This window comes from Lissotriton helveticus, chromosome 10 (genome assembly GCF_964261635.1).
Source record: "Lissotriton helveticus chromosome 10, aLisHel1.1, whole genome shotgun sequence".
Classification (NCBI taxonomy): domain Eukaryota; kingdom Metazoa; phylum Chordata; class Amphibia; order Caudata; family Salamandridae; genus Lissotriton; species Lissotriton helveticus.
In genome coordinates this window covers 1,189,869,822-1,189,897,411 of record NC_136071.1, presented here as the reverse complement: position 1 = coordinate 1,189,897,411, position 27,590 = coordinate 1,189,869,822, and the positions used below count along the sequence as shown (strand labels likewise).

Sequence of the window (27,590 nt, the reverse complement as noted above, 5' to 3'; positions counted from 1 at the left end):
TGGCCACTCCTCAGGTACATGTTCTCTTCACTTCCCAACATGGATTTTCTGTACCACTTGTTCACTAGATCGTCATACCTCCTTATGCCCTCCTTGTATGTTTTGTCATCGGTCTTTTGATAATACTGTGTGTCTGATAGTTGCCTCAGTGCCTCTCTTTCATAGTATTCACGTGACAGAAGCACAACGTTCCCACCCTTGTCTGAGGGTTTGATGATTGTATTTTCATCCTTTTCCAACTTACGTAGAGCCTCCCTTTCCTGTGGAGTGATGTTATCTCTTCTGTTGGACGTCTCTCGTTTGCCCCTTAGAGACACCAGATCTTTGAGAACAGTTTCAGAGAATGCATCTATCGCATCCCACGGCATCATCGGACAGAATGTAGACTTTGGCTTAAAGTTACTTTCCTCTCTTTCTTGTTCGATTGCATATTCCTGGGCTCTATTGATCATGGTATCTGCTTGTGTGATCTGCGACTCTCTGTCCAGTCTTAAGTTCTCCAAAGTCTCTATCCCTCTTAGATCATCACAGGATAGAATATCGGTAGCAGTTAGTCTCTTCTGAGCTAGTCTTGGTCCTTTAGTATTTGCTCTGATTTGATGGTACTTATGTAGCTTCAGTTTCCTCACGAATGCGTGTAGATCGATCCTCATCTGTGTATATTCACTTTTATTGTTAGGGCAGAAACTCAGTCCTCGACTTAAAAGGTTCCGTTCTGCATCCGTTAACTTTCTGTCTGATAAGTTAACTACAGTGAGGTCGTCCACAGTGGTTTTATTCATTTTTTGCTGGAAAAACAGAAGGAAACCCAGCAAAAAATGAATAAAACCACTGTGGACGACCTCACTGTAGTTAACTTATCAGACAGAAAGTTAACGGATGCAGAACGGAACCTTTTAAGTCGAGGACTGAGTTTCTGCCCTAACAATAAAAGTGAATATACACAGATGAGGATCGATCTACACGCATTCGTGAGGAAACTGAAGCTACATAAGTACCATCAAATCAGAGCAAATACTAAAGGACCAAGACTAGCTCAGAAGAGACTAACTGCTACCGATATTCTATCCTGTGATGATCTAAGAGGGATAGAGACTTTGGAGAACTTAAGACTGGACAGAGAGTCGCAGATCACACAAGCAGATACCATGATCAATAGAGCCCAGGAATATGCAATCGAACAAGAAAGAGAGGAAAGTAACTTTAAGCCAAAGTCTACATTCTGTCCGATGATGCCGTGGGATGCGATAGATGCATTCTCTGAAACTGTTCTCAAAGATCTGGTGTCTCTAAGGGGCAAACGAGAGACGTCCAACAGAAGAGATAACATCACTCCACAGGAAAGGGAGGCTCTACGTAAGTTGGAAAAGGATGAAAATACAATCATCAAACCCTCAGACAAGGGTGGGAACGTTGTGCTTCTGTCACGTGAATACTATGAAAGAGAGGCACTGAGGCAACTATCAGACACACAGTATTATCAAAAGACCGATGACAAAACATACAAGGAGGGCATAAGGAGGTATGACGATCTAGTGAACAAGTGGTACAGAAAATCCATGTTGGGAAGTGAAGAGAACATGTACCTGAGGAGTGACCATCCTATGATCCCAACCTTCTATCACCTACCCAAGCTACATAAAAACGCGAGGGAGCCCCCAGGAAGACCTATAGTGTCATCAATAAACGGACTAACGGAGAACATGTCCAAGTTTATAGACAGCTACTTATTCCCCCTGGTAATACAGCTCAAATCCTATGTGAAGGATACCAAAGACTTTCTAACGAAAATAACTGAAGTATCATGGGATCCAACATACCTAATGATTGTGTTAGACATAACTAGTTTATATACTAACATCAAGCACGATCTAGGGTTGGTGGCAATGGAACATTTTCTGAATAAGAGACCGGCTAGATTTGCTCTGCACAATCGCATGCTGCTGGAATTTATAGAACTGTGCTTAACGAGCAACAATTTTCTGTTTAAAGATCAGCTGTATACCCAAGTCTCGGGGACCGCGATGGGCACCTGCTTTGCTCCCAGCTACGCGAACTTGTTCGTGGGAGGAGCAGGTGCCCAGGGTCCTTCAGATTGAGGGGCAAGAAAAGGAGAGAGTAATACGGTGGTTCAGGTACATCGATGACCTCTTCATCGTGTGGCAAGGGACGATGGAGGGGGCACAACAATATATAACAACCCTGAACGACAATAATTGCAACCTACACCTCTCAGGCACCATAAGCACGACTGCAGCTGAGTATCTGGACCTGAGGGTGGAAGTAATTAACAACGAGTTGCACACGTCATTGCACCGCAAAGCAACAGCAGGCAACTCTATCCTGCGAGCCGACAGCAATCATCCAAAGAGGCTAATACAGAGTATCCCGTACGGGGAACTGCTTAGGATGAAGAGAAACAGCAGCAGAGAAATCGACTTTGAGACAGCAGCAGCAGGCTGCGTAGAAAGGTTCACCAGGAGAGGATACGATCCAGCGACTCTGGAGAAAACTCTGAAAAGAGTTAGGAAAATGAAAAGGGAAGATCTCTTGAAAACGAAAGCACGAAATGACCAAACCAAAAATGAGGGCAAATTCCGCCTAATCACTCCATACACCAGTGACTCCATGGAACTGAGGAAAATCATGCAAAAGAACTGGCATATTCTGGGGACAGATCCAATACTTAAAGATGATATTCCAACAAAACCCCTGATCACGTACCGGAAAGCAAGATCACTGCGAGATTCATTGGTGAGAAGCCATCATAAAAGTGTGACACCGAGAACAGGCAAAATTGCAGAGATGGGGGGGTTTTTTCCTTGCGGCAAATGCAAGGCCTGCGTGGGATGCAAGAGAGTACGTACATACGAGATCCCAGGAGCAGACATCACCAAGCCCATCAAAAGATTTCTAACCTGCAGTACCAACTATGCAGTGTATTGCCTAATTTGCCCTTGTGGACTAAAATATATTGGGAGCACGATTCACCCACTTAAGATCAGGATCCTTGAGCACCAAAGGGCCATAGAGAAAGTGGATCCCACGTATCCGGTGGCGAGACATTTTGACCAGGTTCACCAAAGGGACAGGACCAAACTACAATACTTTGGCCTGGACTCGGTACCTGAGAACCCAAGAGGAGGGGACAGATTAAGGACACTGAGACGGTTGGAGTCAAGGTACATAATTGACCTTATGACAAAGGCCCCCAAGGGATTGAACCATGGGGAAGAACTGGCGGTTCATTTGGGAAAGTAAATAAAATGTAACATATAGACATTCTGGAAACTTTGTATACGCAGCAGCGTGGGTTCTGGGGTTTGGGTTTGGCAATCTGTTGGGGACACTGTACATATTGGGCACCGGAGATTTAATTGAACATGAGATTTACCAATACATGGTAGGATGGACTCTGGAAACTTTATTTTGGGACTTATTTTGAGCACCAAACACCCACCCCGGATGTGTATAGACGGGGGACCACGCCGATCCACGGCGAGATAAAAGTTGTTTCCACGAAAGGGCAAACAGCACCTTATGTTGAACTGTATCTAACATGTTCCAAGATGGCGCGCCCGTTACCTTGAGTGAGTCCATCTTCTATGTTAATGTTTGCTATATCCATGGCGCGTCCTCAATGAGTAGTTGACACTGAGGAAGGCGTAAGCTGAAACGCGTCTGTTAACAACAATCTGTGATTAAAATTTGGCGTGAGCACTGCTAAGCTGTTTGGTTCCACGAGTGCAGTTCTTTGGAGTTGGATTACTTTTGAGGCTGAGCTTGATATATATATATATATATATAATTCCCTTTCCATCCCGTATTGGTAATTCACAGTATGTGGGGACAGCGCCATCTCGTGGTACAAACCAGAAAATGTGCTAAAGCTGCATGCAATGTGCATTGACCTATCGAAGTACAACATAAACATATACATCCATCCGCTCTGTGCGTCATACTCCGCCACGGGCAGTATTTTAAGAAGTGAAACATCACTCTCTTTACAGCCTTCACATTTTATAAGTTCCTCATTAAAGAGCCTCTGAGATCTTAAGGGTTTTTTCACCACCAAAAACCAGATCAAATTGTGAAGTATTTGAGATGGCCCCCGCTGACTCCAAGGGCCAATAGGTGGCTCGCATTGGGCCTGCAGCAGGAGCATTAACCTCACGAGGTACCTCGCGCGCATGCGCGGTTGAGAACGGAATACAAGCACCAGAATTGGAGAAGTGGGGGGCTGGAGGTGGGACGTTAGCTCTGGGCAGCATTAGAAAGCACCACTCCAGGAATAAAAATGTTTAACAGAAAATGAGTGTTAAATTCTAGTCTGCATGGGGCCCCTATGCTTGTGGCATCCCCGGCTACTCCCAAGGATGCCCATGCGTTAAGACAGCAATGCTACCGCCGTGTGATACCGGTTCCCCACCAGGAGGCCTGTGTGATGGAAGCCAATATCATGTGTCACACGGTGGCACCGTGTGAGTTAGCAGGTATGGCTTGGCTTAGTGTGCCGCCCAACTGGTATTTTGCAGCTTCTCTCATTGCACTTAGGTATGTAATTCAACAAGTAACACTGAAATGCTCACTCTCCAAAGTGTCAATTCATTTTCATGCATTTTCTTTTGTCTCAATTCTATTCTTCCGTATTGACGGTCACATATATTCACATTTATTTCTCAGACTGTTGTTAGTCATTATTTTTTTTAAATGTACCGCAAATGCCCATGCGGAGCGTGCCCCCTTCCCTTCTCTAAACACTTCTATGTTAGTTTCAGTATTTCAATGAGAAAAACCGATTTTATAGGGCAATTTCTTTCTAGTTGAAGTAACTATGTTGAGTCTTTGTTAAAACTTTATTTTTTTGTCACTTAAATGAGTATATTTATGCAAACATGTTCTGCATTTATATTTATTCCCCAGTTATTTCACGATTTACACAAATTAGTTCCCGGTTGCTGCAACTGAAATAAACCTCTCGTCACTATATCAACACTTATTTTGGAGCGCTGCCTGTTCTATGTTTTCTTGTTGATACCCAGAGATAGTGAGCAGACTTTTAGACGGGCACGGTCACCTTTTTATATTAACCCCTTCCCTACGGGGTAATTCCCCCGCTGTGCTGGAGGGAGGGGGGGGGGGGCGCACGCAGCGCCGCAGTCAGGGGCGGCCTTAGGCATGTGCAAGCCGTGCACCTGCACAGGGCCACCAAACCCCAGGGGCCGCCACGCCAATATATATCCTTAATATAATAATCCTCTGAGGAGGGAGACATATTTGCGTGGCGGCCCCTGGCAGGGATTTGGCGGCCTCCGGCTCTGTTCCACTTCCAAACACCCTGACCCCCCCTCTTCACTGGCCTCCACGCTCCGCCCCGACCCCCACTTCCGGGGCCCCCTACCTACGCTCCCTGCCCAGGGCCGCCATGAGCCTAGAGCCGCCCCTGCAGCAGTGCTCGTGACAAGCTGAGCTCGTCACGCAGCATGGTGGCGCTGTGCTCATGATGAGCTGAGCTCGTCATGACCACGCCCATTTCTATAGAATGCTCAGCACAGCAGGGGAATTAGCCCCGCATGTGAGCGCCGCGCGTGTCATGACGAGCTCAGCTCGTCATGAGCACTGCGGCACCGTGACTCATGACGGACTGAGCTCGTCATGAGCACGGGAGGGGTTAAGAAACACGAGGTTGAGGGCAGAAATGGAGAGCCCAATAAGGACCCATATCAGCACCTGCTTTTTAGAATAGACAGTGCTGAGCACCGGCTAGACCCGGCCCACTTAAAGCCCAGGAGATGGTAATTAATGAGTTAGAAGGTGAATACTTGTAAGCGTGAGTTAAGTGCTGTATGTGAGTAGAGGCAGGTATGAGTGACAATAAGTGCTTGTGAAGTGTGTTGTGCCTCTCTGACGTGCATTTCTCCTGTGTCCATCCTCTGCAGGGGGGTGCGCAGCCGCCGAAGCTGAGAGCCGATGAGTCCAAGGGCCGCGGAGCTCTGCTGGCGGACATCCACAAGGGGGCGCGCTTGAAGAAGGTGACCCAAGTCAATGACCGCAGCGCCCCACAAGTGGACAGTGAGTATACACAACTCTGTGCACGCGGCTGTGACACCTGACTGCACGCGGGTGCAAATATCAAGCGGGTAATGCAGGCAGTGCTGCAACTGGAAAACCCCCACTCTGACACTCATAATTGTGGGGTCAATGCAGGGCTGCAAAGAGGGTGGAGACAAAAGGGACAGAGTCATGGAATTTGGAGCCGGACGGCCAACTTATGTATTTTTCTTTTTTTAACTCTGCCAAAAAAGAAATTGGCAGTAAATCTGTTCTGGATTACTTTGTTGGACACAAAGAGGCTGCATTCTAAAATATCTCATGAGGTCATGTTGTACGGCTTAAAATTAGCCTCCATTTTAGATTTTCGTTTTACCTTCATATCTTTTTCTAATGGCAATTTGCACATTTTTCATTTCGCCCTTATACGAGAATGTGCCACACACGCATTTATTCCTGTTAGGCATTGTCGCTCTGTAGTCTGCACAATTAGTTCCAAGTTCATACAGTTAAAATGCGATGCCCTTTTTATGATTTTGTGCTCGTAGGAGATGACTCTTTCTCCCCAGACTAACTAAAAACACTTTTCTGCACCTCTGGCACAGTAAGATAGGGATGGTTTTATTATTTAAACATTGCCCTGCTGAATTCAGTGAGAGGCACTTCACACCGTAGTTATCATGGAACACCGCTGTGAGTTGTGAATGATGCAGCCCGAGAGGGAAGATAGTCATGCAAGAGATGTGTGCAGGACTCCTCTCGTAGACGGGTGCATTCGTTAATGCGCTGAGGCCAGTGTCCTAATACATAATACCAAGGTACAGTGTTAGATCTTTCCAACCTTTCTGGCAGAATGGTACTCACGCTATGCTCATGACAGTATAGAAGTACTAGTGACAGATAGGAGTAACATTAGGAACAAATAACATGGTTGAATTGTTTGTGTTTTTCACCATCCTAATAATGCTCACAGCAATGATGTGTCTCATCTGTCTAATAATCACAACTCATGTTTTATTTAAAAGGATTAGAGTTTTTCAATAAATATTTGAAAATGCAATATCGTGTCTTTTCTTTGTAACACTTCGGGCCTGCAAAGGTGACAAACTAAGGAGTTAAATCAGTTTCCACTAAATACTTGGGAATCGGAGTGGTCATGTTCAAAGTTACTAGTGACATCTATAATGCTGAAAGGTTAGGGGTTTAGGTGTGGTACTGTGAGCTAGCCAAAACCGACAGTTACTAATGACATGAGTAGACTCAGTCTCTGTATTGTGAAGTTTTGTTGACCTAATACACAGTCCTCCGAAAGTCTTAGGAACTGTATAACAGTCAAGGCACCTGCTGCCCAGATCTTTGCGTGTCTAACACATTTCAGGAAATAATAATGATGAGATAACTTTGGTGGTTGATGCACTTGCTTTAGAGGTCTGGATTATTGTCTAGGCACAGTTTTGACTCATAATCATAAAGTAGCATAGTGGGTTAATGTGCCTGCTGCTGCAAAGCATATACTGCGATATGCACATCACAGATGTATATTTCATGTAGATAGGTACGTGGAGTACAACTTCTGACACACATTCTTTTGTTACTCGCAGTTTCTAAGTTGCAATCCTTCGAATATAGAACTGTGAGCCATGAACTGGTATCAAAGAGCTGCATGAGAACTGCAAGGCTTGTTTTCGAACCCTGTTATGCATGGCTTCGAAGGAAGCCTTTGTCGTTCACACCACTGCTATCATGTGGCAGCAGTTGATAACAAAACTTATTTCACACTGTTGCTACATCATAAATGCCTTCCAGGCCACACCGACTGGGCTCTCTGACAGCCTGTTAGAGCTGCACTGCTTGTCTGCTTTGACTGAAAACAGAAAGCACGGCTGGAGGAGGGGAAAGAAAGGCAGGGAACGTAGTGAGGTTTGGTAAAAGATGGCAGGTAATTTCTTGTTTCCCCTTTTGGGTCAGGGAGGAGAGGCCATGTTATGTATGTGCATGCACATCTCTTGCATTCGTGGTTGAACAAAGTCAAAAACCTTCCAAATCAGAGTTTTTCTTAAGTACTTGTGAAGTGATAACAAGCTGTGTGCCTTTGTTTTCCTCCATTGCTTTGGCATCTAGGTGTCAGGTTACTGATAGGTCCTAGTTTGGCTGCTATCTGAAATAACGAAGGTCTGATGGCCCTTTAAAACAGGCCTTTGTTTGTTTGAGGCCCAGCTGGGAGTGTAAATCAGAAAGCCCCCTCTCCTCCTGCAGGTTGCTGCTCAGAATGAAAAGCAGACAATGTGCGGGCGCTGCTGAATGTGTCTCATTAGCAGCAAACTACCAGGACAAATTCAGCATATTTCACTGGGTCTTTCGGGGATCCCTGATCTGGCTCAGTAATAACGACCAGATCTGGGATCCGGCTGAATATAGTGCCTAATAGTTGTCTGCCACATATCACAGATTCTGATTGAAATGACTGAATTTTGCAGAATTTCCTGCATCACCACAAGATCTGAAAACACACAAGTGAACAGAGCTCAGGCAGCTGGCAGTGCATTGTGTTTCTTTTAAGAATTCCATTCTCTATATACCATTAGACTGTGTTGGGTTCCGGTGTTCTAACTAAATTTACACCCCCGTCGTTTTGTACACCCCCTACGTCAGAGGGGTGCGGATACATGCAGGTTCTGCCTGTATATTCGCGCTCCCCTATCTGGTTGTGTACCCTCTCCTTGCGCATGCGTGAACATGCCCACTACTCCCACAGGGCACTTGGAAGCCAGGATGGCAGAGCATGCAAAAGCTCTCTGTAAGCTCACTGACTCTTAGCACTCACTGCAAACCATCCTGAGTATAGTAATATATTTACAGAGCTTTCCCTGCCAGTGTACCTCCCTGAACCCGCGGCACCTGTATACAGTAGTGCAGCTGACTTGCTGTGGCTGCTATTAATAAATACAATTGATGCTTCATCGTTCTGAGCTGCCAGTGCCCTCTGCCTTTAGTTTACTGTGTCGCTGAACTGTGCAGCCGCTGCCTGGCTCCCTTCTGCTCTGTTTTCAGTTGCATGCCTTGGCTGGCAGCTATGGGGTTAACGCTGCTCAAGCAGGAGTAGTGTTCGCCGCTGGATCTTGAAAGCGCATGCGTGCAATCACACGCAAGCGCATTAAACGGCCAGTAGAGTGGGGCGCTTCAAAATACAGGCAGCCAAGACATGGGGTTTCCACGCATGCGCATAATTATGCGCATGCGTGGAAACGCGGGGGGTGTAAAGACAGATGGGGTGGGTCTATCGATAGTACACCGGCTGGCTCTGGTTCGTAACTTCACGCCTGTCGCACACTTTCATCGAGTCACCTCACACACATCTCTTAAGTCACTCGTGTAGTTGTTGAGCCTTTCTTCTCCCTCACCACTACTTCTCCAGAGAACCAGCTCATTTTCTTCTGGTAGGTATGTGCGTGAGCACCGTGGTGTAACTTCAGTATCTGGTAATGTAGGTTTCCTACTAGTGACTTCCAGGCACATGTGAAACTCAGGAGGGCTGTCACAAACATGCAGAAAGTAGTCCAAACCCAGCAAGCACAGTCTACTAACTAAGAATGGCCTGAGTTTTCAACAAAACAAAACGATGGTTTTTGGTTCTATAAGTAACAGCAGATCTGCCTTACTTATAACTTGTCGCTCCCTCCCTCACGCTGTACCCCAGAAAGTCACAACCCCATTTCAAAGACTGAAAAAAGGGAAGCCAGGCTCCTGGAGTGAACGGAACATTTCTAGAGCTGTAGTCACAAGGGAGTGTAACCCGCACTAGGGCAGAACATCAGTCAAATTCAAGATGGCCGTTCTCATGAGATCCCATATTCAGAAGAAGAATAGCTCTTTCCAGAAGAGAGCTCTGGGTTCAGCAGTTAACCCCAGCATCTAGAACTCCCCCCCCCCCCCCTTTCCAAACTAAGGGCCCGATTCACAGAACTAAATTAAGATATAATCCTAAACTTACTACCATTTTGGTATTCACAGAAGGCACTTACTCATTTTGGTATTCACAGAAGGCACTTACTCATTTTGGTATTCACAGAAGGCACTTACTCATTTCGGTATTCACAGAAGTTAGGAGTCCAGTTAGGAGTCCTAACTTTACTACTCCTAAACTGAGAAAACTCCTCACTTTAAGACTTTCGGTATTCACGGAAGGCATTTAGGAGTCCTAAAGTGAGCAGTCCTAAATGCCTTCTGTGAATACTGAAAGTCTTAAAGTTAGGATTTTTCTCAGTTTAGGAGTAGTAATGTTAGGAGTCCTAACGTTACTACTCCTAAACTGAGAAAACTCCTAACTTTAAGACTTTCGGTATTCACAGAAGGCATTTAGGAGTCCTAAAGTTAGTAGTCCTAACTTTAACAGTCCTAAACTGAGAAAAATCCTCACTTTAAGACTTTCGGTATTCACAGAGGGCATTTAGGAGTCTTAAAGTTAGGACTCCTAACTTCTGTGAATACCGAAATGAGTAAGTGCCTTCTGTGAATACCGAAATGAGTAAGTGCCTTCTGTGAATACTAAAATGAGTAAGTGCCTTCTGTGAATACCAAAATGGTAGTAAGTTTAGGATTTTGTCTTACGTTAGTTCTGTGATTTGGGCCCTAAGACCGTGCCAGAACACCTGGAGATCCAGAAGGCTTTTCACAATGTATTTGAGATTGAACACACTCGAGGTAACTATATACTGTAACAAGCTCTCTCACATGATGGAATCACATTCAAGGGGCACCTAGAAAGGGTTGTTTTCAAGCTGGCGCGACACCAACCCCTCAGTAAGCCAGATGTATCATTTTGTTTTTGTTTTTCTGACAGCTTCGAAAGCGGCCAGTAAGGATGGAGGCGGAACAGGAAACGCAAGAAATGGCGGCTCTGCGGGTTCAAATGGGGCAAGCAGCGGGAGCACCCCACAGCTTGGAGGACTGTTTGCAGGAGGCTTTCCCTCTCTGAAGCCTGCAGGCCAGAGAGATGGCACAGGTGAGACTCTATGCAGCATCTATAGATCTATAGGGTAACAAGACAAAATATCGAATTCAAAATATAGAATTACTAAAATATCGAAGTCAAAATATAGAATGGACAAAATATTGAATGGACAGAATATAGTGGTGAAAAATATCGAATTGAAGGTAAGTAATATAATATTGAATAGTAATTTGTACCCCTACACTTTCCAACGCTTTCTCTACTGTTGCACTCTCTGGAGTGAGAATAGTAATTTTTACCCCTACGCTATCCAACACTTTCCCTACTGTTGCACTCTCTGGAGTGGGAATAGTCATTTTTACCCCTATGCTATCCAACGCTTTCCCTACTGTTGCACTCACTGGAGTGGTAATAATAAATGTTATATTTATTATTTCATTAATTTTAAATTACTTTTAAGAGATTTAAAAAAAATCGATATTTTGACTAACTGTATTTTTTTTAAATATATTTTTGATTCGATATTTTTGTACTTACCTGTTTGTAGGTAGGAATTCGATATTTTTGCATTCAATATACATTTTCTTCGATATTTTGGTAATTCTATATTTGTGAATTCGATATTTTGTCAGTGATCCGTTAAAACCTCTTTTTCAGTCTGATCTAGAGGGGTGAATAGGTTTTCTTTCATTTCCTTTCATAGTCACATGAGGTATTTTATACATAAATCAAATGCTGTGAAAATAGAGTCAAACAACAATATAGTTAAGAAACAAAGAACTTAAAGGTCCAAATGAAGTGGGCTTTAAACACTGTACTGCAGAAAATAATTTTGCGATAGTATAGTTAGTGTCAAAGGTGCGAAAATTATTGCAAAATCGAAATGGGTAAAAACACGTGAGATGAAAGGAAATGGGTTAAAAAGAAGCACAAATGTCCCATTAGCCAATGTGTCCGCTAGGTGGCATGATTGCAATAAAATGTTTCATTGATGGAGTCGAGCCAGCCACTGTGATGCTTTACACCATCAAAGGGTCAGGGGAACTGTTTACTACCTTGATGTGGTGCACACTGTCTCTGATAGAGCTCTGAACACAATTCTAAAAGGGTTTGAAATTTGTAGTAAAGTTCAGAAACTTCTGGGTGAATCCCACATTTATGAACCCCCAATTGCATCCTGATGAGGGACACCCCACACCGACACAGCTCAGCGCTGTCCTTCTCCATACCCAGAGGTCCACGCAGGTCTAGCAGGAGATTCACAGGACCCTTCAGACGCCAATGCTGAGGTCTAGGGGCTTTATTTTTGGCTCCAATGCTTCATGTTTCTCTGTGGCCACACTTCCTCTGGGCTGAAGACATATGCAGATTCCCCGTTTGTCCTTGAGCTCTGCTGCTGTAACAGCCAGTGTTTCCCGCAGAGACGAGTCTGAATAACCCCACCACTCAGGTGTTAAAACTTGTTCCCATGTTTTGACAAGCAGTAAAGGCCCTTCTCTCAGCTTGCACTAAGGCTTCTTCGACAGTCCTACAAGACATTGCGAAGTGTCTGTGGGGCAGACAAGAGTTCTTCGAAGGAAACTAGAAGTCTTACAATCAAGCTATCAATCAGGGATTTGTGAAGCGAACTACTCACCCGCGAGGGACCAGGGGTGGGGGAGTTACACGCAGCTTCGTCTCATCCGAAGAGAAAGGTCTTGAGGCTCTTCCTGAAAGCTTACAGTGGGGGGGGGGGGGGGGGGGGTCTGATGCTGAGTGGGAGATCGTTCCAGGTCTTGGCTGCGATTTAGGAGAAGGATCGCACCCCCCCCCCCCGCTCTGGCGATGCGGGTTAATGAGATTTCGGCTAGGGCGAGATCGGCGGATCAGAGGCTTCTCTTGGGTGCATAGAAGGAGATTCTTTCGTTGAGGTACTGCGGTCCGACATTAAAGAGGGATTTGTAGGCGTGGGTGAGGAGCTTGAAGGTCACTCTTTTTTCGACTGGGAGCCAGTGGAGTTTTCGTAGGTGTTGGGTGATGTGATGTTGTCGTGGTGTACCGAAGACAAGTCTAGCTGCAGCGTTCTGGATTGTCTGGAGATTGAGGAGTACAAATTTGTTTATTCTGGCGTTGAGGGCGTTCCCGTAGTCCAGTCTGCTGGTTATGATTGTGTGGGTGACAAGCCTTCTGGATTTGGGGGGATCCATCTGAAGGTCTTGGGGAGGATGGGGAGGATGTGGGGATGTTAAAGCAAGGCATTGTGAAGTGCCTGTGGGGCAGGCAAGACTTCTTAGAAGGGCCCTAACAGTCATATAAAATAGTGTGAAGCGCCTGTGGACCAGAAGAGAGACTTTAGAAGGGAGCTACAGTCAACAAGACATTGTGAAGTGCCTGTGGGGCCCTACAAGAGTCATTAGAAGACTAGAAACCCTACAAGATATTCTGTCTCTATGGGCTAAGCAAGAGTCCTTAGAAGGGAGATAGCAGTCCTCCAAAATATTCTGAAGTGCCTGTGGGTCAGACAAGAGTCTTTAGAGGGGTGTTAGCAATTCTACAAGATATTCTGTGCCTGTGGGCTAAACAAGAGTCATTAGAAGGGAACTAACAGTCCTACAGGATATTCTGAAGTGCTTGCTGGTCAGCCAAGCGTCTCTAGAAGGGAGTTAACAGGCACACAAGGTATTCTGAAGTGTCTGTGGACCCAACAAGAGTCCTTACAAGGGAGTTAGCAGTTTTACAAGTCATTTTGAAGTGCCTGTGGGCCATACAAGCGTCTTTAGAAGGGAGCTAGCAGTCCTACAAGAGATCATGAAGTGCCTGTGGGCCAGACAGGAGTCCTTATAAGGGAGTTAGCAGTCCTACAAGATATTCTGAAGTGCCTGTGGGCCAGACAAGATCAAGTCAAATGAGATCTTGCACTACACCCAGTCTGGTTTCAGGGCTAATATGAGCACAGAGTTGGCACTGTTGGAGGTGTCAGAAGCCATCAAGGAAGTCCTAGATAATGGAGGGAAAGCACTGTTGGTATTATTAGATCTTTCGGCGGCGTTTGACACCGTTCCCCATGACCGCCTCCTGGCAAGACTCTTGGAGATCGGGGTTCGGGGAACGGTGTTCAGATGGTTTGAGTCGTTTCTTTCCAATCGACAACAGACAGTCTGGGTTCCTCCGTACTCTGCTGTAGTGCCGCCTCTGGAGGTGGGAGTTCCTCAGGGGTCGATTTTGAGCCCCACTCTTTTTAATATCTATATGTCCCCCCTCGCGGCACTGGCAGAGTCTTTTGGCGCCCAGATTGTATCGTACGCCGATGATACCCAGCTTCTCTTCACCTGTGGTAAGAACATGGACTTTGATGGCGAGAGCATTAAGAACTGCTTGGGCGCAATATTTGCTTGGTTTCAACTTAACCAGTTGAAATGCAACTCTGACAAGTCCGAGCTCCTCTTCTTCGGCTGCCCCCCTGATCCCGGATGGAAGACCTGGTGGCCTGCAGGAATGTTTCCCCCTTCTACTGACTCCAAGGTAGCTAAGAACCTGGGAATCAAGATGGACAATTGCCTTTCATTGAAATCTCAGATTCTTGGCCTGGTGGGGCAGTGTTTTGGAATACTCAAAATGTTGAGGAAATTCCTCCCCCTTCTCTCTATCGCCCTAGGAAAATAACGGTGCAAGCCCTGATTGGATCGAGGTTGGACTACGTGAACGTACTCTACCTCGGCCTGCCAGAATATCTTTTGTCACGGTTACAGGTAGTGCAGAAAGCGGCGGCACGGGCCATTTTTGGCCTTGGTCGCCATTCTCATGCCACTGGCCTTCTGGAGTCCCTTCACTGGCTTCCAATCAGGAAACGCATTAGGTTCAAGGCCCTTACTATGGCGTTTAAAGCCCTTCATGGCATTGGGGCTCTTTATTTGCGGAAGAGAGTTGTCTTCCACCATCCAACCAGAGCCTTACAATCGGCTGCCATGTCACTGGCGAGGATCCCAGTAATCAGGCGTGCACGGACTGGGGGCCGATCCTTTCAACATCTAGCGTCACGGGCCTGGAATGACCTGCCTCTAGCTCTGAGAAAGAGCGAGAATTTGGCATCTTTCAGGAAAGATCTTAAAACGTGGCTGTTCTGCCTCTAGTTTCCCCTTCGATGGATGAGTTATGCTGCGTCTGGTCTGTTAGCGCCGGGACGCTCTGCTAGAGTAGCTGAGCGCTTAATAAAACCTCCGATAACATAACATGATATAACAAGAGTCCTTAGAAGGGAGCTAGCACTCCTACAAGATATTCTGAGGTGCCTGTGCGACAGACAAGAGCCTTATAAGGGAGTTAGCAGTCCTACAAGATATCATGAAGTGCCTGTGGGCCAGACAAGAGTCTTTAGAAGGGAGCTACCACAACTACAATATATTCTGAAGTGCCTGTGAGACAGACAAGTCCTTAGAAGGGAACATCACTCCTACAAGATATCATGAAGTGCCTGTGGGACAGACAGGAGGCCTTATAAGGGAGTTAGCAGTGCTACAAGATATCATGAAGTGCCTGTGGGACAGACGAGAGCCTTATAAGGGAGTTAGCAGTCCTACAAGATATCATGAAGTGCCTGTGGGACAGACATGAGCCTTAGAAGGGAGTTAGCAGTCCTACACGATATTCTGAAGTGTCTGTGAGACAGACAGGAGCCTTAGAAGGGAGTTAGCAGTCCTACAAAATATCATGAAGTGCCTGTGGGCCAGACAGGAGTCCTTAGAAGGCAGTTAGCAGTCCTACAAGATATCATGAAGTGCCTGTGGGACAGACAAGGGTCTTTAGAAGGGAGCTAGCACTCCTACAAGATATTCTGAAGTGCCTGTGTGACAGACAAGAGCCTTATAAGGGAGTTAGCAGTCCTACAAGATATCATGAAGTGCCTGTGGGCCAGACAAGAGTCCTTAGAAGGGAGCTAGCACTCCTACAAGATATTCTGAAGTGCCTGTGCGACAGACAAGAGCCTTATAAGGGAGTTAGCAGTCCTACAAGATATCATGAAAGTGCCTGTGGGACAGACAAGGGTCTTTAGAAGGGAGCTAGCACTCCTACAAGATATTCTGAAGTGCCTGTGCGACAGACAAGAGCCTTATAAGGGAGTTAGCAGTCCTACAAGATATTCTGAAGTGCCCGTGGGCCAGACAAGAGTCCTTAGAAGGGAGCTAGCACTCCTACAAGATATTCTGAAGTGCCTGTGCAACAGACAAGAGGCTTATAAGGGAGTTAGCAGTCCTACAAGATATCATGAAGTGCCTGTGGGCCAGACAAGATTTTTTAGAAGGGAGCTACCACAACTACAATATATTCTGAAGTGCCTGTGGGACAGACGAGTCCTTAGAAGGGAACATCACTCCTACAAGATATTCTGAAGTGCCTGTGGGACAGATAGGAGTCCTTATAAGGGAGTTAGCAGTGCTACAAGATATCATGAAGTGCCTGTGGGACAGACAAGAGCCTTATAAGGGAGTTAGCAGTCCTACAAGATATCATGAAGTGCCTGTGGGACAGACAGGAGCCTTAGAAGGGAGTTAGCAGTCCTACAAGATATCATGAAGTGCCTGTGGGACAGACAGGAGCCTTAGAAGGGAGTTATCAGTCCTACAAGATATTCTGAAGTGTCTGTGGGACAGACAGGGGCCTTAGAAGGGAGTTAGCAGTCTTACAAGATATCATGAAGTGCCTATGGGACAGACAGGAGTCCTTAGAAGGGAGTTAGCTGTCCTACAAAATATCATGACGTGCCTGTGGGCCAGACAGGAGTCCTTACAAGGGAGCTAGCAGTCCTACTTGATATCATGAAGTGCCTGTGGAACAGACAGGAGTCCTTAGAAGGGATTTAATAGTCCTACAAAATATTTTGATGTGCCTGTCAGTCAGACAAGAGTCCTTAGAAGGGAGCTAGCACAACTACAAGACATTCGGACGTGCTGAACCCTGACAAGTAAATTATGCCCCGGGACGCCTTTCCCTTTACATTCTGAGGCTTCCTTATTCCTTTCAAATTTTGTTCAGAGGATCTTGAATGAAAAGGATTTGAGCTAACATAAAGTATGTTTATTTTCCGTCATTATTTTGAAATGCTCTTTTTTTGTGCTTTCTAAACAATGCTTTACAGACAAACATTGTCAAAGCCAACAGCTCGGCTCCCACATTGCAAAGGTGAAACCCATTGCCTTTTCTACCCAGTGTCATTGTATTCTTATCTTATCCCAATAGATTTTTGGAGTTTTGGGTGAGATTTATTTCCCTGTTTTTGTTTTACCCTGTTATTGAAAGTATAACATGTAATTCAGTATTGTTTGGCATCTTAGAGGTTTAAATTAGCAGGAGGTGCAATATAAAATTCAAAGTTGTTCCTTACAGGGGCCCCTAACTTATGTCTTGCCCTGGGCCCCCTAACTTATGTCTTACCTTTACCCTAACGGTCAGGGTAACAGGTAGGGTTCCTGATAGTGTTGGTGTCCAGGCTGGGGTTCTGTTAGACCCGGGGAAATGTCACGGTTAGGCCTGTGTTCATGTGTCGTTAGGTTCACTCAAACAGGGTCATTTGGACACGAGTGTTTGTGCAAAAATGGGTGCAAATGGTACTTGTGCCTGTCTTTGCACTATTGTCAGTTAAGAAACAGCTTTTTCTGGCTAAGCCATGTCATCTTAAGGATTTTGGGGGGCCAAAGGCAAGAAATATTTTTTAGGCCCCTATTTGCAGCCATTTTTAATTTTATGGCATGCTTTTTGCTAATTTAAGCTCTATCAGCCTGATTCATCAAGCTGATTTGCGCTCGCAAAGGGCCAGATTCTGAGAATCTGGCCCTTTGCGAGTGCGATTTTTGCATTTGGTATTCATCATCCCAAATGCAAAAATCACTATTAGCGAAATCGCATATTTGCGAGGAATTGGATTTGAGGAATCTCTAATAGAGATTCCTTAAATGCAATTCATCAACCAAATAGAAATAGCGAAATCGCAATATTTGGTCTCAATTTACCACCAGGTCTGACTTGGTGGTAAATTGCGTAAATAGTGTAAAAAGCACTTTAGTGCATTTTTTTCTTTTGCATGTTACACACACACATGTCCTCTGGACATGTGTGTGCGCAGCACCTGTTCAAATGTGCATTTTAGGGGTGCTACAGGGTGTCCTTTGGACACCCCTGGCACCCTTAAAATCGCTATTTGATTTGCGAGTAGCAAATTGCTACTCGCAAATAAGGGATACTCCCCATTCATTCCTATGGGCCTTTTGGCCCATAGGAATGAATGGGGAGTTATTTCCTTTTTTTGCGAGTAGCAAATTGATACTCGCAAATAGAGAACATGTAGGAATCGCTATTTATTTAGCAATTCCTACATGAATACCGTTTTGCGTGTCCTCAATAGCGAGTAGCTATGATTCGCTATTAGGGCCACGCAAAACGGCCCGTTGATGAATCAGGCTGTATGTTGCCAAACAATATGGAAGATAAATCCAAGGTTAAGAGGGACAAATCCACAGAAGTGAGCCAGAGGGAAAGTTCACCTTCCCAGGGGGGCCCTTGGAGGCTTGGGTCCCTGAACAATTGCCCACCTTGCTCACGCATAACCTCTGTGGTTCTGTGGGAGCAAAATGCAGAAAAATCCAAAATAACCTGTAAACTGAGGTCAAACACTTTTGCCTGTGTTTTTGTTATTTTCCATGTTTCGCCCTGCGGTGTTAATCAGATACACACCGGATATCCGGCACAAATGGAATCAGTGTGAGGGTTTTGGGTTTTTTTTACATTATTTTGGAACCCGGGGTATGCCTAATTTATTGTGATGTTTAAATCTCTCTTTTATTTGTGCTTTCTTTCTTAGATCTATTACGCTTCTTAGGGTTTCTTTGGCTTGTCTTGTAGTTTTTTTCTGCTTTGTGCCCTTCACGGTCTCTGATTACATAATTATTATCTGTGTTTCTTGTGCTTTTCCTGTGGTTTGTCTTGGGGAAGGTGCTGTTGCTCAGGGGCAAGCGTGCCCGGCCTGCTTCTCTGCATCCTCTGCCCCTATCTTCCTTTGCTTGCTGGTGTTGCCACCACTTCCTTCTTCCATGTGGACTCAGAATAATCCTACTTTCTGTTTCATCTCTGGCCCTCCTGTTGAAACTAGATAAAGTTGTCTTCAGTTCCCTGGATCAGTTCTCTCCCGTTTCCAGTGCTTAATTTGAGCTGGTGCTCAGCACCGGCATTTAATTGGTTTCCGGTGCTCGGCACTGGCACCGAATTGTCAGCACCATCCTTAGAACAGTCTACCACATGGTGGCGCTGCTCATCAAATTTAGAGATGAGCCGAACAACGGTTGTTCGGGAATACAATGTACATTAGCATAATGCTAATACCGGCCTCCCCGCCTTTACCTTTGGGGACCTGGAATAATCTGAGCTGTCACATTTACATACGAGAGAGATAGTTAGTAGTTGCTTTGGCAGTAATGACAAGAGCGATGGGTGGTCCAAGCTGCAGTGGCCTTAAGGTTAGAGCCCTGGCACTTAATATTTTACAAATTAAGCACTGCCCGTTTCCATCCATGTTAGGAGTGTGTACCCAGTCCCCCCCACCGAGTTGGGGTCACTCTCTGTCCCTGTCCCATCTATCTCCTGCTCTGTGAATGGGGTAAATCCGTTTTCCTGAATCGCCCCCTACCTATTTATCGGGGGTCTCTGTTTCTCCAGGTAGCTCTTAATATGTGTCTCCCTCACTCTATATCTCACCCACTTTCTATCACTCACATCCCTTTTCTCCTCCCTAACTCTCATCTGACCATCCCATTCCCACCCTCCCTTGTGTATTGGAAGAGGTGTGGCGCAGCGGCCAGGGTGCCTGACTTCGGACTACGGGGTTCACGGTTCGATATCCCGGTGCCAGCGGCAGGTTAGCCCAGTACCATGTGACTCTGGGCAATAGTTCGCTTAATCTTCCCGACGGCGCCAGCACTGGGACACTACTTCGGAGGTAGCTGTGCGCTTTACAAATACTGGTATTTCATTATTGGGGCGTCACTCTCTCTCCTTGCATGACCCCCACTTCTAGTAGAGGCTATCAGGGGCCTAGCTTCAGAGGGGCGTGTTTGGGGTGTTACACCCCCTTAATAAGTGTATTTTCTGGTAAATAGTTGGGTGCAGGTGGTTTCAGTCGGGTATGGTGCAGTGCTTAATTTGAGCAGGAGCTTTCAGGTGCTCAGCACCAGCACTTCTTTCACAGGGCCGGGGCTACGATTTCTGGTCCTGCAGGTGCAAGTCTCAATATTAATTGCCCAATTTAAAATAAAGGACCACATACCTATCATGGTAACGGGCTGGTATGTTTTCATAGTAAGGCATACATCTGTTCAGGCAGGCATGATCGTGTATCATCACTTTAGTGATGATGTTGTCACGCCCGTCATGAATCCAAGACGTCGTCATTAACGAATGGCTTGTATTCTATTCCCCGCGTCTACTGCACCCTGCCACTGCCTGAGCCTAAGCCTCCCATTGGATAATTGTAGTGGGGGCCTGCAGCCCTGCATTGCTACTGTCCTCAACATGCTTGATGTGGCTGTGGGCCACCACAACTTTTGTGCGCTATGGAGTCACCTGCAGTTTCCGTGCGCTGCCTCCAAGCATGCTAATTATTGAGTGGGCTTGAGCCCAGTAGGTGCAACAGCTATACTCACGTCTCACAGGCATTGCAGCATTGCGGCTGGGGACAGTGCTTGTGCTGTGGCAGGCAGGGTCAAAGCAAGCTGAGGAGTGGAAGCCTGTGCCATCGTCATTACTGAACCAAACTAATTACAGGCAGCACTAGCAGTGACATGACCTGCTGTGCTCAAGCAGCCTCCTGACCTGCAACAAACCCAGTCAGACCGCACTGATTAATATGTTCAAAAAAGGCATTTTCATTTGGTGTACATTTTGTTTTCGCACTCATCTGTCGGTGTAGGTAAAGAAGTGAAACGCATGTCTTAGGGGACAGACTGCAGAGCACGGTTACAGGATAGAGACTGAGGCAGTGTCGGTGTTGAAAGTTGGGCACACCGGAGGTAGAAGTGGGCTGTAGCCTCCTTGGCGGCATTTTCAGCCCCAGCTCTTCATTTTTTTACAAATTAAGCACTGGTATGGTGAGGTGTCTGTCGCATTCCAACCACGATGTTTTACAAACAAACATACAAAAGCCTACACTCTCTCTCCCTCTCGTGGTTTTAAAACCTTTAAAAAGTCGGTCATTTTACAAAATGTTGTGATTTCTCTCACTTCCTACCCCTACCAACCTGCATTCCTCCCCATTTCCAATGCCGCCCAGGCCCCTCTCACTCCCCCCGCTTGTGGTATAATATATTTTAACATTATGTTTGTTGGAAAATCTGAAACTCACCCCTCGCCCTCGTCCTACTGCCCCAGCTGCGCCTCTGGGGGTTATACTGTTAGGGCTGAGCCACCCACCACAGCTCAACTCTTAACAAAACAAGCCTCAGCCAGGCTGGGGTTTAAAGTTAGTAACACATGACTAATGTACTGTCCCTTTCACAGGCCTGGGATGTGCATTTTGCATGCTGATTAGTCTATGAATGGAATTTGTAATATGACTTTTGTATAATGGGAGATTTGCATACTGTACATTAGTTTGGAGTCAGAAAACTACCTGCCTAATAAATATGAATTAGGCAGGTGGCAAAATGTGCACCCCCACTGTGATTGGCTGAGACTGTGGGATGGCAGACCTCTAGCCCTGCATACCCATTCCCAAACAGAAAACAGTTTATTTTTAAAGCAGCCCGTGTCCATTAAAGGGACCAGTGCTGCTGTAAGCAAAAAGGTGTCTTGTTTGGGGGAGATATCGGGGACATCAGGTGGCATCTCTTGGACCGTTGCTTACGCCCCCCACGGTACCTGTGACAGTTCCCAAAGTATACATCTTGTCCTTTGTTAGGGTGACCAGTATTTTAAAGCCAAAAACTGGGACATATCACAAAAATAGTAGAAGGGCCAGGCGCCGCGCCCATTGGGCTCAAAGGGCTGCAGCCCCCCCCGTGGTGTGTGTCAGCCCGGCTGAGACAGCTTCCCGGGCACACACAGCCGCACCCGAGTACTTCACAGGTTTTTAAAAGACCATTTACTTACTAATGAGGCTTTGTTGTGTTTTCACCCCTTCTTAGAGCTCCTGCAGCGCCACTCTGCATATTGCTGGAAGAATCACCCCCGTTGAAATTTTTTGTAGCCCCCCCCTGAAATTTGGCTCTAGTTGCGCCTCTGAGAAGGGCTACAATTTTACTTCAAGCAAGCGCACAATGACAGCGCTCCTCAGCAGGGAATTACAGAACAGGCAGTTAGAACTAACCCTGGGCGTAGTTCGCGGAGCCGCACTCCGCGGAGCTACGCGAAGACGCAGTTGCACTCCGCGACCTTCGCGTAGCTCCGCGGACATGCATAGTAGCTTGCTAGACCCGTTCGCGCGCCGTTTTTCGTCTTCGGGAGCGCGGTGCGCGTGTTCGGGGCGCTGCCTGCATGCTCGAGATAGCTAGCGCGCTAAGTTACTCAAGAGGTTTGTCCCGCCCGCTTGCGTTCCCTTATTTCCAAAGTGCGTGATCGCGTCAAATATCGCGCGAACTTACCCCCGGCGCACGCGATAATGTTATTCAGCGCGCGAGAACTACGCTACGCACCGGATCGCGGAGTAATCGACAGCTTCGCGTTCTCCGTAGAACGCGGAGTTGCCAAAACTCCGCAAGCTCCGCGAACGGAGCGTAGTTCTTCGCCCAGGGTTAGTTAGAACATACATAAAATGAATTTTTGAAGCCTGTAGCATGCCTGTTGATTAAATTGTTTTCTTCTAACAGCTGCACCTCCCACCGTTTTCAGTCGACCCTCTCTAAAAACCGGGACATGAGCTAAATTTCCTGAAATCTGACCGGGACAGCTGGAGAAAAACAGGGACTGTCCGGGCAAATCCGGGACACCTGGTCACCCTACTACCCTGTGTGAAGATACCACCCCTTTGGGGTGCAACTGAAATTGCGGTTACAAACCATTGATACATTCCTTTCTGAGTCGAAATTAAGTTGGGGGGGAGGGGTGCCCCTTTCAGACCCAATTTGCAGTTAGGAAAGGGTTGCATAAGCTCTGTACGAGTGGGAAAGACCATTTGTAAATTGGATAAAAGTTATGTTGCAGTCACAAAACGTGATTTTGCGAATGACAGGCTTTCCCAATGCAAAACACGTTTGAACATCGGGCCAATACTGCCACCTGCTGGCAGTATGGCTGAACGACAGCTAATGTTTAATATGAGACATGATTAAGATAGTCTCCTTGCAAGTAGGTGCAATAATATTACTTCAGCCAAAATGTCTGAGCCACATTCCTAAAACTGCTGAACTCACAAATAGAGAGCCCCCCCTTGTCTGTGAGACTGCGCTGTCAGATGTCTGATGCTGGCATTAGGTTTATAGAGTACTGGCCAGTCACATGTTCCTGGAGAGATGTCACATATAGAATTATAAATGGGTAACTGCCAATGCCAGATTTGTTTACACCAGGGGGTACCAAGTGACATCATAGGATGAAAGCCAAGCTCGGTTTGTCAATGATGTCACTGGAGTTGACAATGATGTCACTAGAAAGCGACGATGGAAATCTTACGCGAAAGTGAGGTCACAAAATGAGAATGTGAAGCTGGTGAGATCATTTCACGCAGAATTGGTCTAGTTTCAGGTATGACGAGGCTCCCAGAGAAGAACTTTCTCTGCACTGGGGTTTTCTGATTCAACTGCTTTGAATTTTAGGGATATTCTCATGTTACACATTCAAAATGGAGGCTTGTGGCTGTAGGGTGACTGTGACATTTTCCTGAAGTGGTTCGCTTTAGGAAGAGGTGTGGCGCCGCGGCCAGGGCGACTGACTCCGGAATCTGGGGATCACGGTTCGATCTCCGGCACCGGCAGCAGATCAGCCCAGCACCATGTGACTCTGGGCAATAGCTTGCTTAATCTTCCCGACGGCCCCCAGCGCCTAGAGACCCTAACGGGTGATTGTGCGCTTTACAAATGTGGATATTATTATTATTATTCTTTCTAGTGTCTTGATTGCAGAGTGCTGCTGCTGCAAGGTTCTCAAGAACAGTGTGAGGAAGGTAGGGGCTCAGATGAACTAAAGTAACCATTCTACTAAAGAGAGTGCTTGAAATGGAAAAATAGAAGTGCATGTCCTCTCTAACAGACTTCAATACACTAGGAGTCACAGGAAGAAAGAAAGGTGAGGCCGCCCCCCACTCACAACATTATAAACAACAAGGGCCTCACCTGAATTACACCTAATCCTAACAGGAATGACAATACAAGGGTTTTCAATATACTTCTCAATTCCCTTGAGTGTGATTACTTACACTACTCTAATTGTCACGGTGTATCAGTCTCTACTTTAAGAAACCATCCAGGCTAGGTTCCACCTCACATCAATAACTATAAAGAAAAGTGTGAAGGAAGAGAGAGAGTACCTCACGGTAGAAACACCAAAGGTGTTGCTGATTGGTACTCGCCAGCTTACCCACTTATCAACATCGGCCACTCTCTCTCTTTGTGTGGAGAAAAAGAAAAGAAAAAGTGTATGTTTTCCTTTAAAAAGGACTGTAACATAAATGTAGTGAAAAGTGATAGTCAAACTTAAATATAAGTAAACCAACCGTGCCTAGTAGTTGTTATAAGTGCCCATTGAACCCCTGTGAGAATCAGCGAACATAATTCTCGCCATTAAAAACTGGTAAAGCTTGCTGGTCAAACAATTTTATTCAAATCTGCAAGCTTTCCCAATTAAAAATGGTTTCCGTCAAACCATAATCAATTCAATGTTGCCAACATGTTTCGTTGCTACACCATCTCGCAACTTCTTCAGGGCTAATAGGGGTTCAAACTCTCTAACAGACTACCTGCTTGTTTCTGAGAAGTGCTGGTACTCCCCAATTAAAAGTATTATGTTTTTCTTGAGAAGTGCAGGTACTCACCCTCTCAAAATTAAAAAGTGCCGGTACTCCGCACCAGACAGTACCGGCCCATTTAAAGCATTAGGATAACAGTACGAACCGCAAATCTGATACTTCCACACTAAACCAAGGCCACAGTAGTTAATAAATACCAGGATGAATGGGGTTAAACTTGTGCACTAATGCTTTAGACCTCACAATATTTATACCAATAAACAACAACACCTTAAAGTGACGTATAATTAAACAACAACTCAAAAATAAATCAAGGATACTACATTCACAGTCCTGCCTGCCAAAGTGGTATGGGTAATGTGATGTAATCTCACCTGTAGAATGGTTACCATATTGAAACTGCACCTGTTTTATAAAGGGTGAGATCTCTGGTTCTGTATTTGGTGTCCAAGGTACAGTGTCCATGGTTGTTGCACTGTTCTGATTGTGCTCCTAACCACGACTTGCACAAATCAATGACTTTTCAGTTTAAATTCCAGGCCATAACTGCACTTTAACTTTGCTCTTTTAGGTGACTCGCTGAGACTTTTTAAACATCTGTGGAGGTGCAATCACCAAAGCCCAGCATCATTTGACTTTATTGTTTGTTTTTTCAGTGACTATATATGGATTTTGTCTTGTGCTCATCACAATATGGTAGAATCGTAGAAGAGATTAAGTTGTTGTGCGAAATCACAAATATCTACGCAGTGTGTGGGAAGGTTATTTATGTAAGTGGGCAGGTTACAGACATAAGCAAAGGTAGAAAGAGAAATATATACGTAACGATGATGTACCGCTGCATTGTTCCACGCAGGGGTTTCTCGTGGGTTTGCTCGGGCCATGTCTGCCACCTCACTGATTGCCTTTATTGCACAGAGGCTTATAAAGAAGGAAACATATGAAAACGCCAGCATTGTGTTGGCAAATGGTCATCCCCAGAGTGGTCCCACTGCATGATAGTTGGCACTGCACATGTTTTGGGAGTTTTATTACTGCTTGATGCCTGTTTCCTGGAGTGATGTCACTGCCTGATGTCTGTTTCATGGAGTGATGTCGCTGCCTGATGTCTGTTTCCTGGAGTGATGTCGCTGCCTGATGTCTGTTTCCTGGAGTGATGTCACTGTCTGATGTCTGTTTCATGGAGTGATGTCGCTGCCTGATGTCTGTTTCCTGGAGTGATGTCGCTGCCTGATGTCTGTTTCCTGGAGTGATGTCACTGTCTGATGTCTGTTTCATGGAGTGATGTCGCTGCCTGATGTCTGTTTCCTGGAGTGATGTCGCTGCCTGATGTCTGTTTCCTGGAGTGATGTCGCTGTCTGATGTCTGTTTCCTGGAGTGATGTCGCTGCCTGATGTCTGTTTCCTGGAGTGATGTCGCTGCCTGATGTCTGTTTCCTGGAGTGATGTCACTGTCTGATGTCTGTTTCCTGGAGTGATGTCGCTGCCTGATGTCTGTTTCCTGGAGTGATGTCACTGTCTGATGTCTGTTTCATGGAGTGATGTCGCTGCCTGATGTCTGTTTCCTGGAGTGATGTCGCTGCCTGATGTCTGTTTCCTGGAGTGATGTCACTGTCTGATGTCTGTTTCATGGAGTGATGTCGCTGCCTGATGTCTGTTTCCTGGAGTGATGTCGCTGCCTGATGTCTGTTTCCTGGAGTGATGTCGCTGTCTGATGTCTGTTTCCTGGAGTGATGTCGCTGCCTGATGTCTGTTTCCTGGAGTGATGTCGCTGCCTGATGTCTGTTTCCTGGAGTGATGTCACTGTCTGATGTCTGTTTCCTGGAGTGATGTCGCTGCCTGATGCCTGTTTCCTGGAGTGATGTCACTGTCTGATGTCTGTTTCATGGAGTGATGTCACTGTCTGATGTCTGTTTCCTGGAGTGATGTCACTGTCTGATGTCTGTTTCCTGGAGTGATGTCACTGCCTGATGTCTGTTTCCTGATGTCACTGTCTGATGTCTGTTTCCTGGAGTGATGTCACTGTCTGATGTCTGTTTCCTGGAGTGATGTCACTGCCTGATGTCTGTTTCCTGATGTCACTGTCTGATGTCTGTTTCCTGGAGTGATGTCACTGTCTGATGTCTGTTTCCTGGAGTGATGTCACTGTCTGATGTCTGTTTCCTGGAGTGATGTCGCTGCCTGATGTCTGTTTCCAGGAGTGATGTCGCTGTCTGATGTCTGTTTCCTGGAGTGATGTCACTGTCTGATGTCTGTTTCCTGGAGTGATGTCACTGCCTGATGTCTGTTTCCTGGAGTGATGTCACTGCCTGATGTCTGTTTCCTGGAGTGATGTCACTGTCTGATGTCTGTTTCCTGGAGTGATGTCACTGTCTGATGTCTGTTTCCTGGAGTGATGTCACTGTCTGATGTCTGTTTCCTGGAGTGATGTCGCTGTCTGATGTCTGTTTCCTGGAGTGATGTCGCTGCCTGATGTCTGTTTCCTGGAGTGATGTCACTGTCTGATGTCTGTTTCCTGGAGTGATGTCACTGTCTGATGTCTGTTTCCTGGAGTGATGTCGCTGTCTGATGTCTGTTTCCTGGAGTGATGTCGCTGCCTGATGTCTGTTTCCTGGAGTGATGTCGCTGCCTGATGTCTGTTTCCTGAAGTGATGTCGCTGCCTGATGTCTG

General features: G+C 46.0%; 1 protein-coding gene across 2 annotated transcripts in view; it reads left to right on the top strand.

The window, feature by feature from the left end:
• The window catches only part of WIPF3 (WAS/WASL interacting protein family member 3), a 197,940-nt gene that overhangs the window by 146,650 nt on the left and 23,700 nt on the right, over positions 1 to 27,590 (top strand). For both annotated transcript variants that reach the window (XM_078664039.1, XM_078664040.1), the window contains exons 3-4: positions 5,940 to 6,072; positions 10,892 to 11,053. In XM_078664039.1, coding sequence (XP_078520165.1) covers positions 5,940 to 6,072; positions 10,892 to 11,053 — 295 coding nt within the window. The remainder of the gene's footprint in view (positions 1 to 5,939; positions 6,073 to 10,891; positions 11,054 to 27,590) is intronic.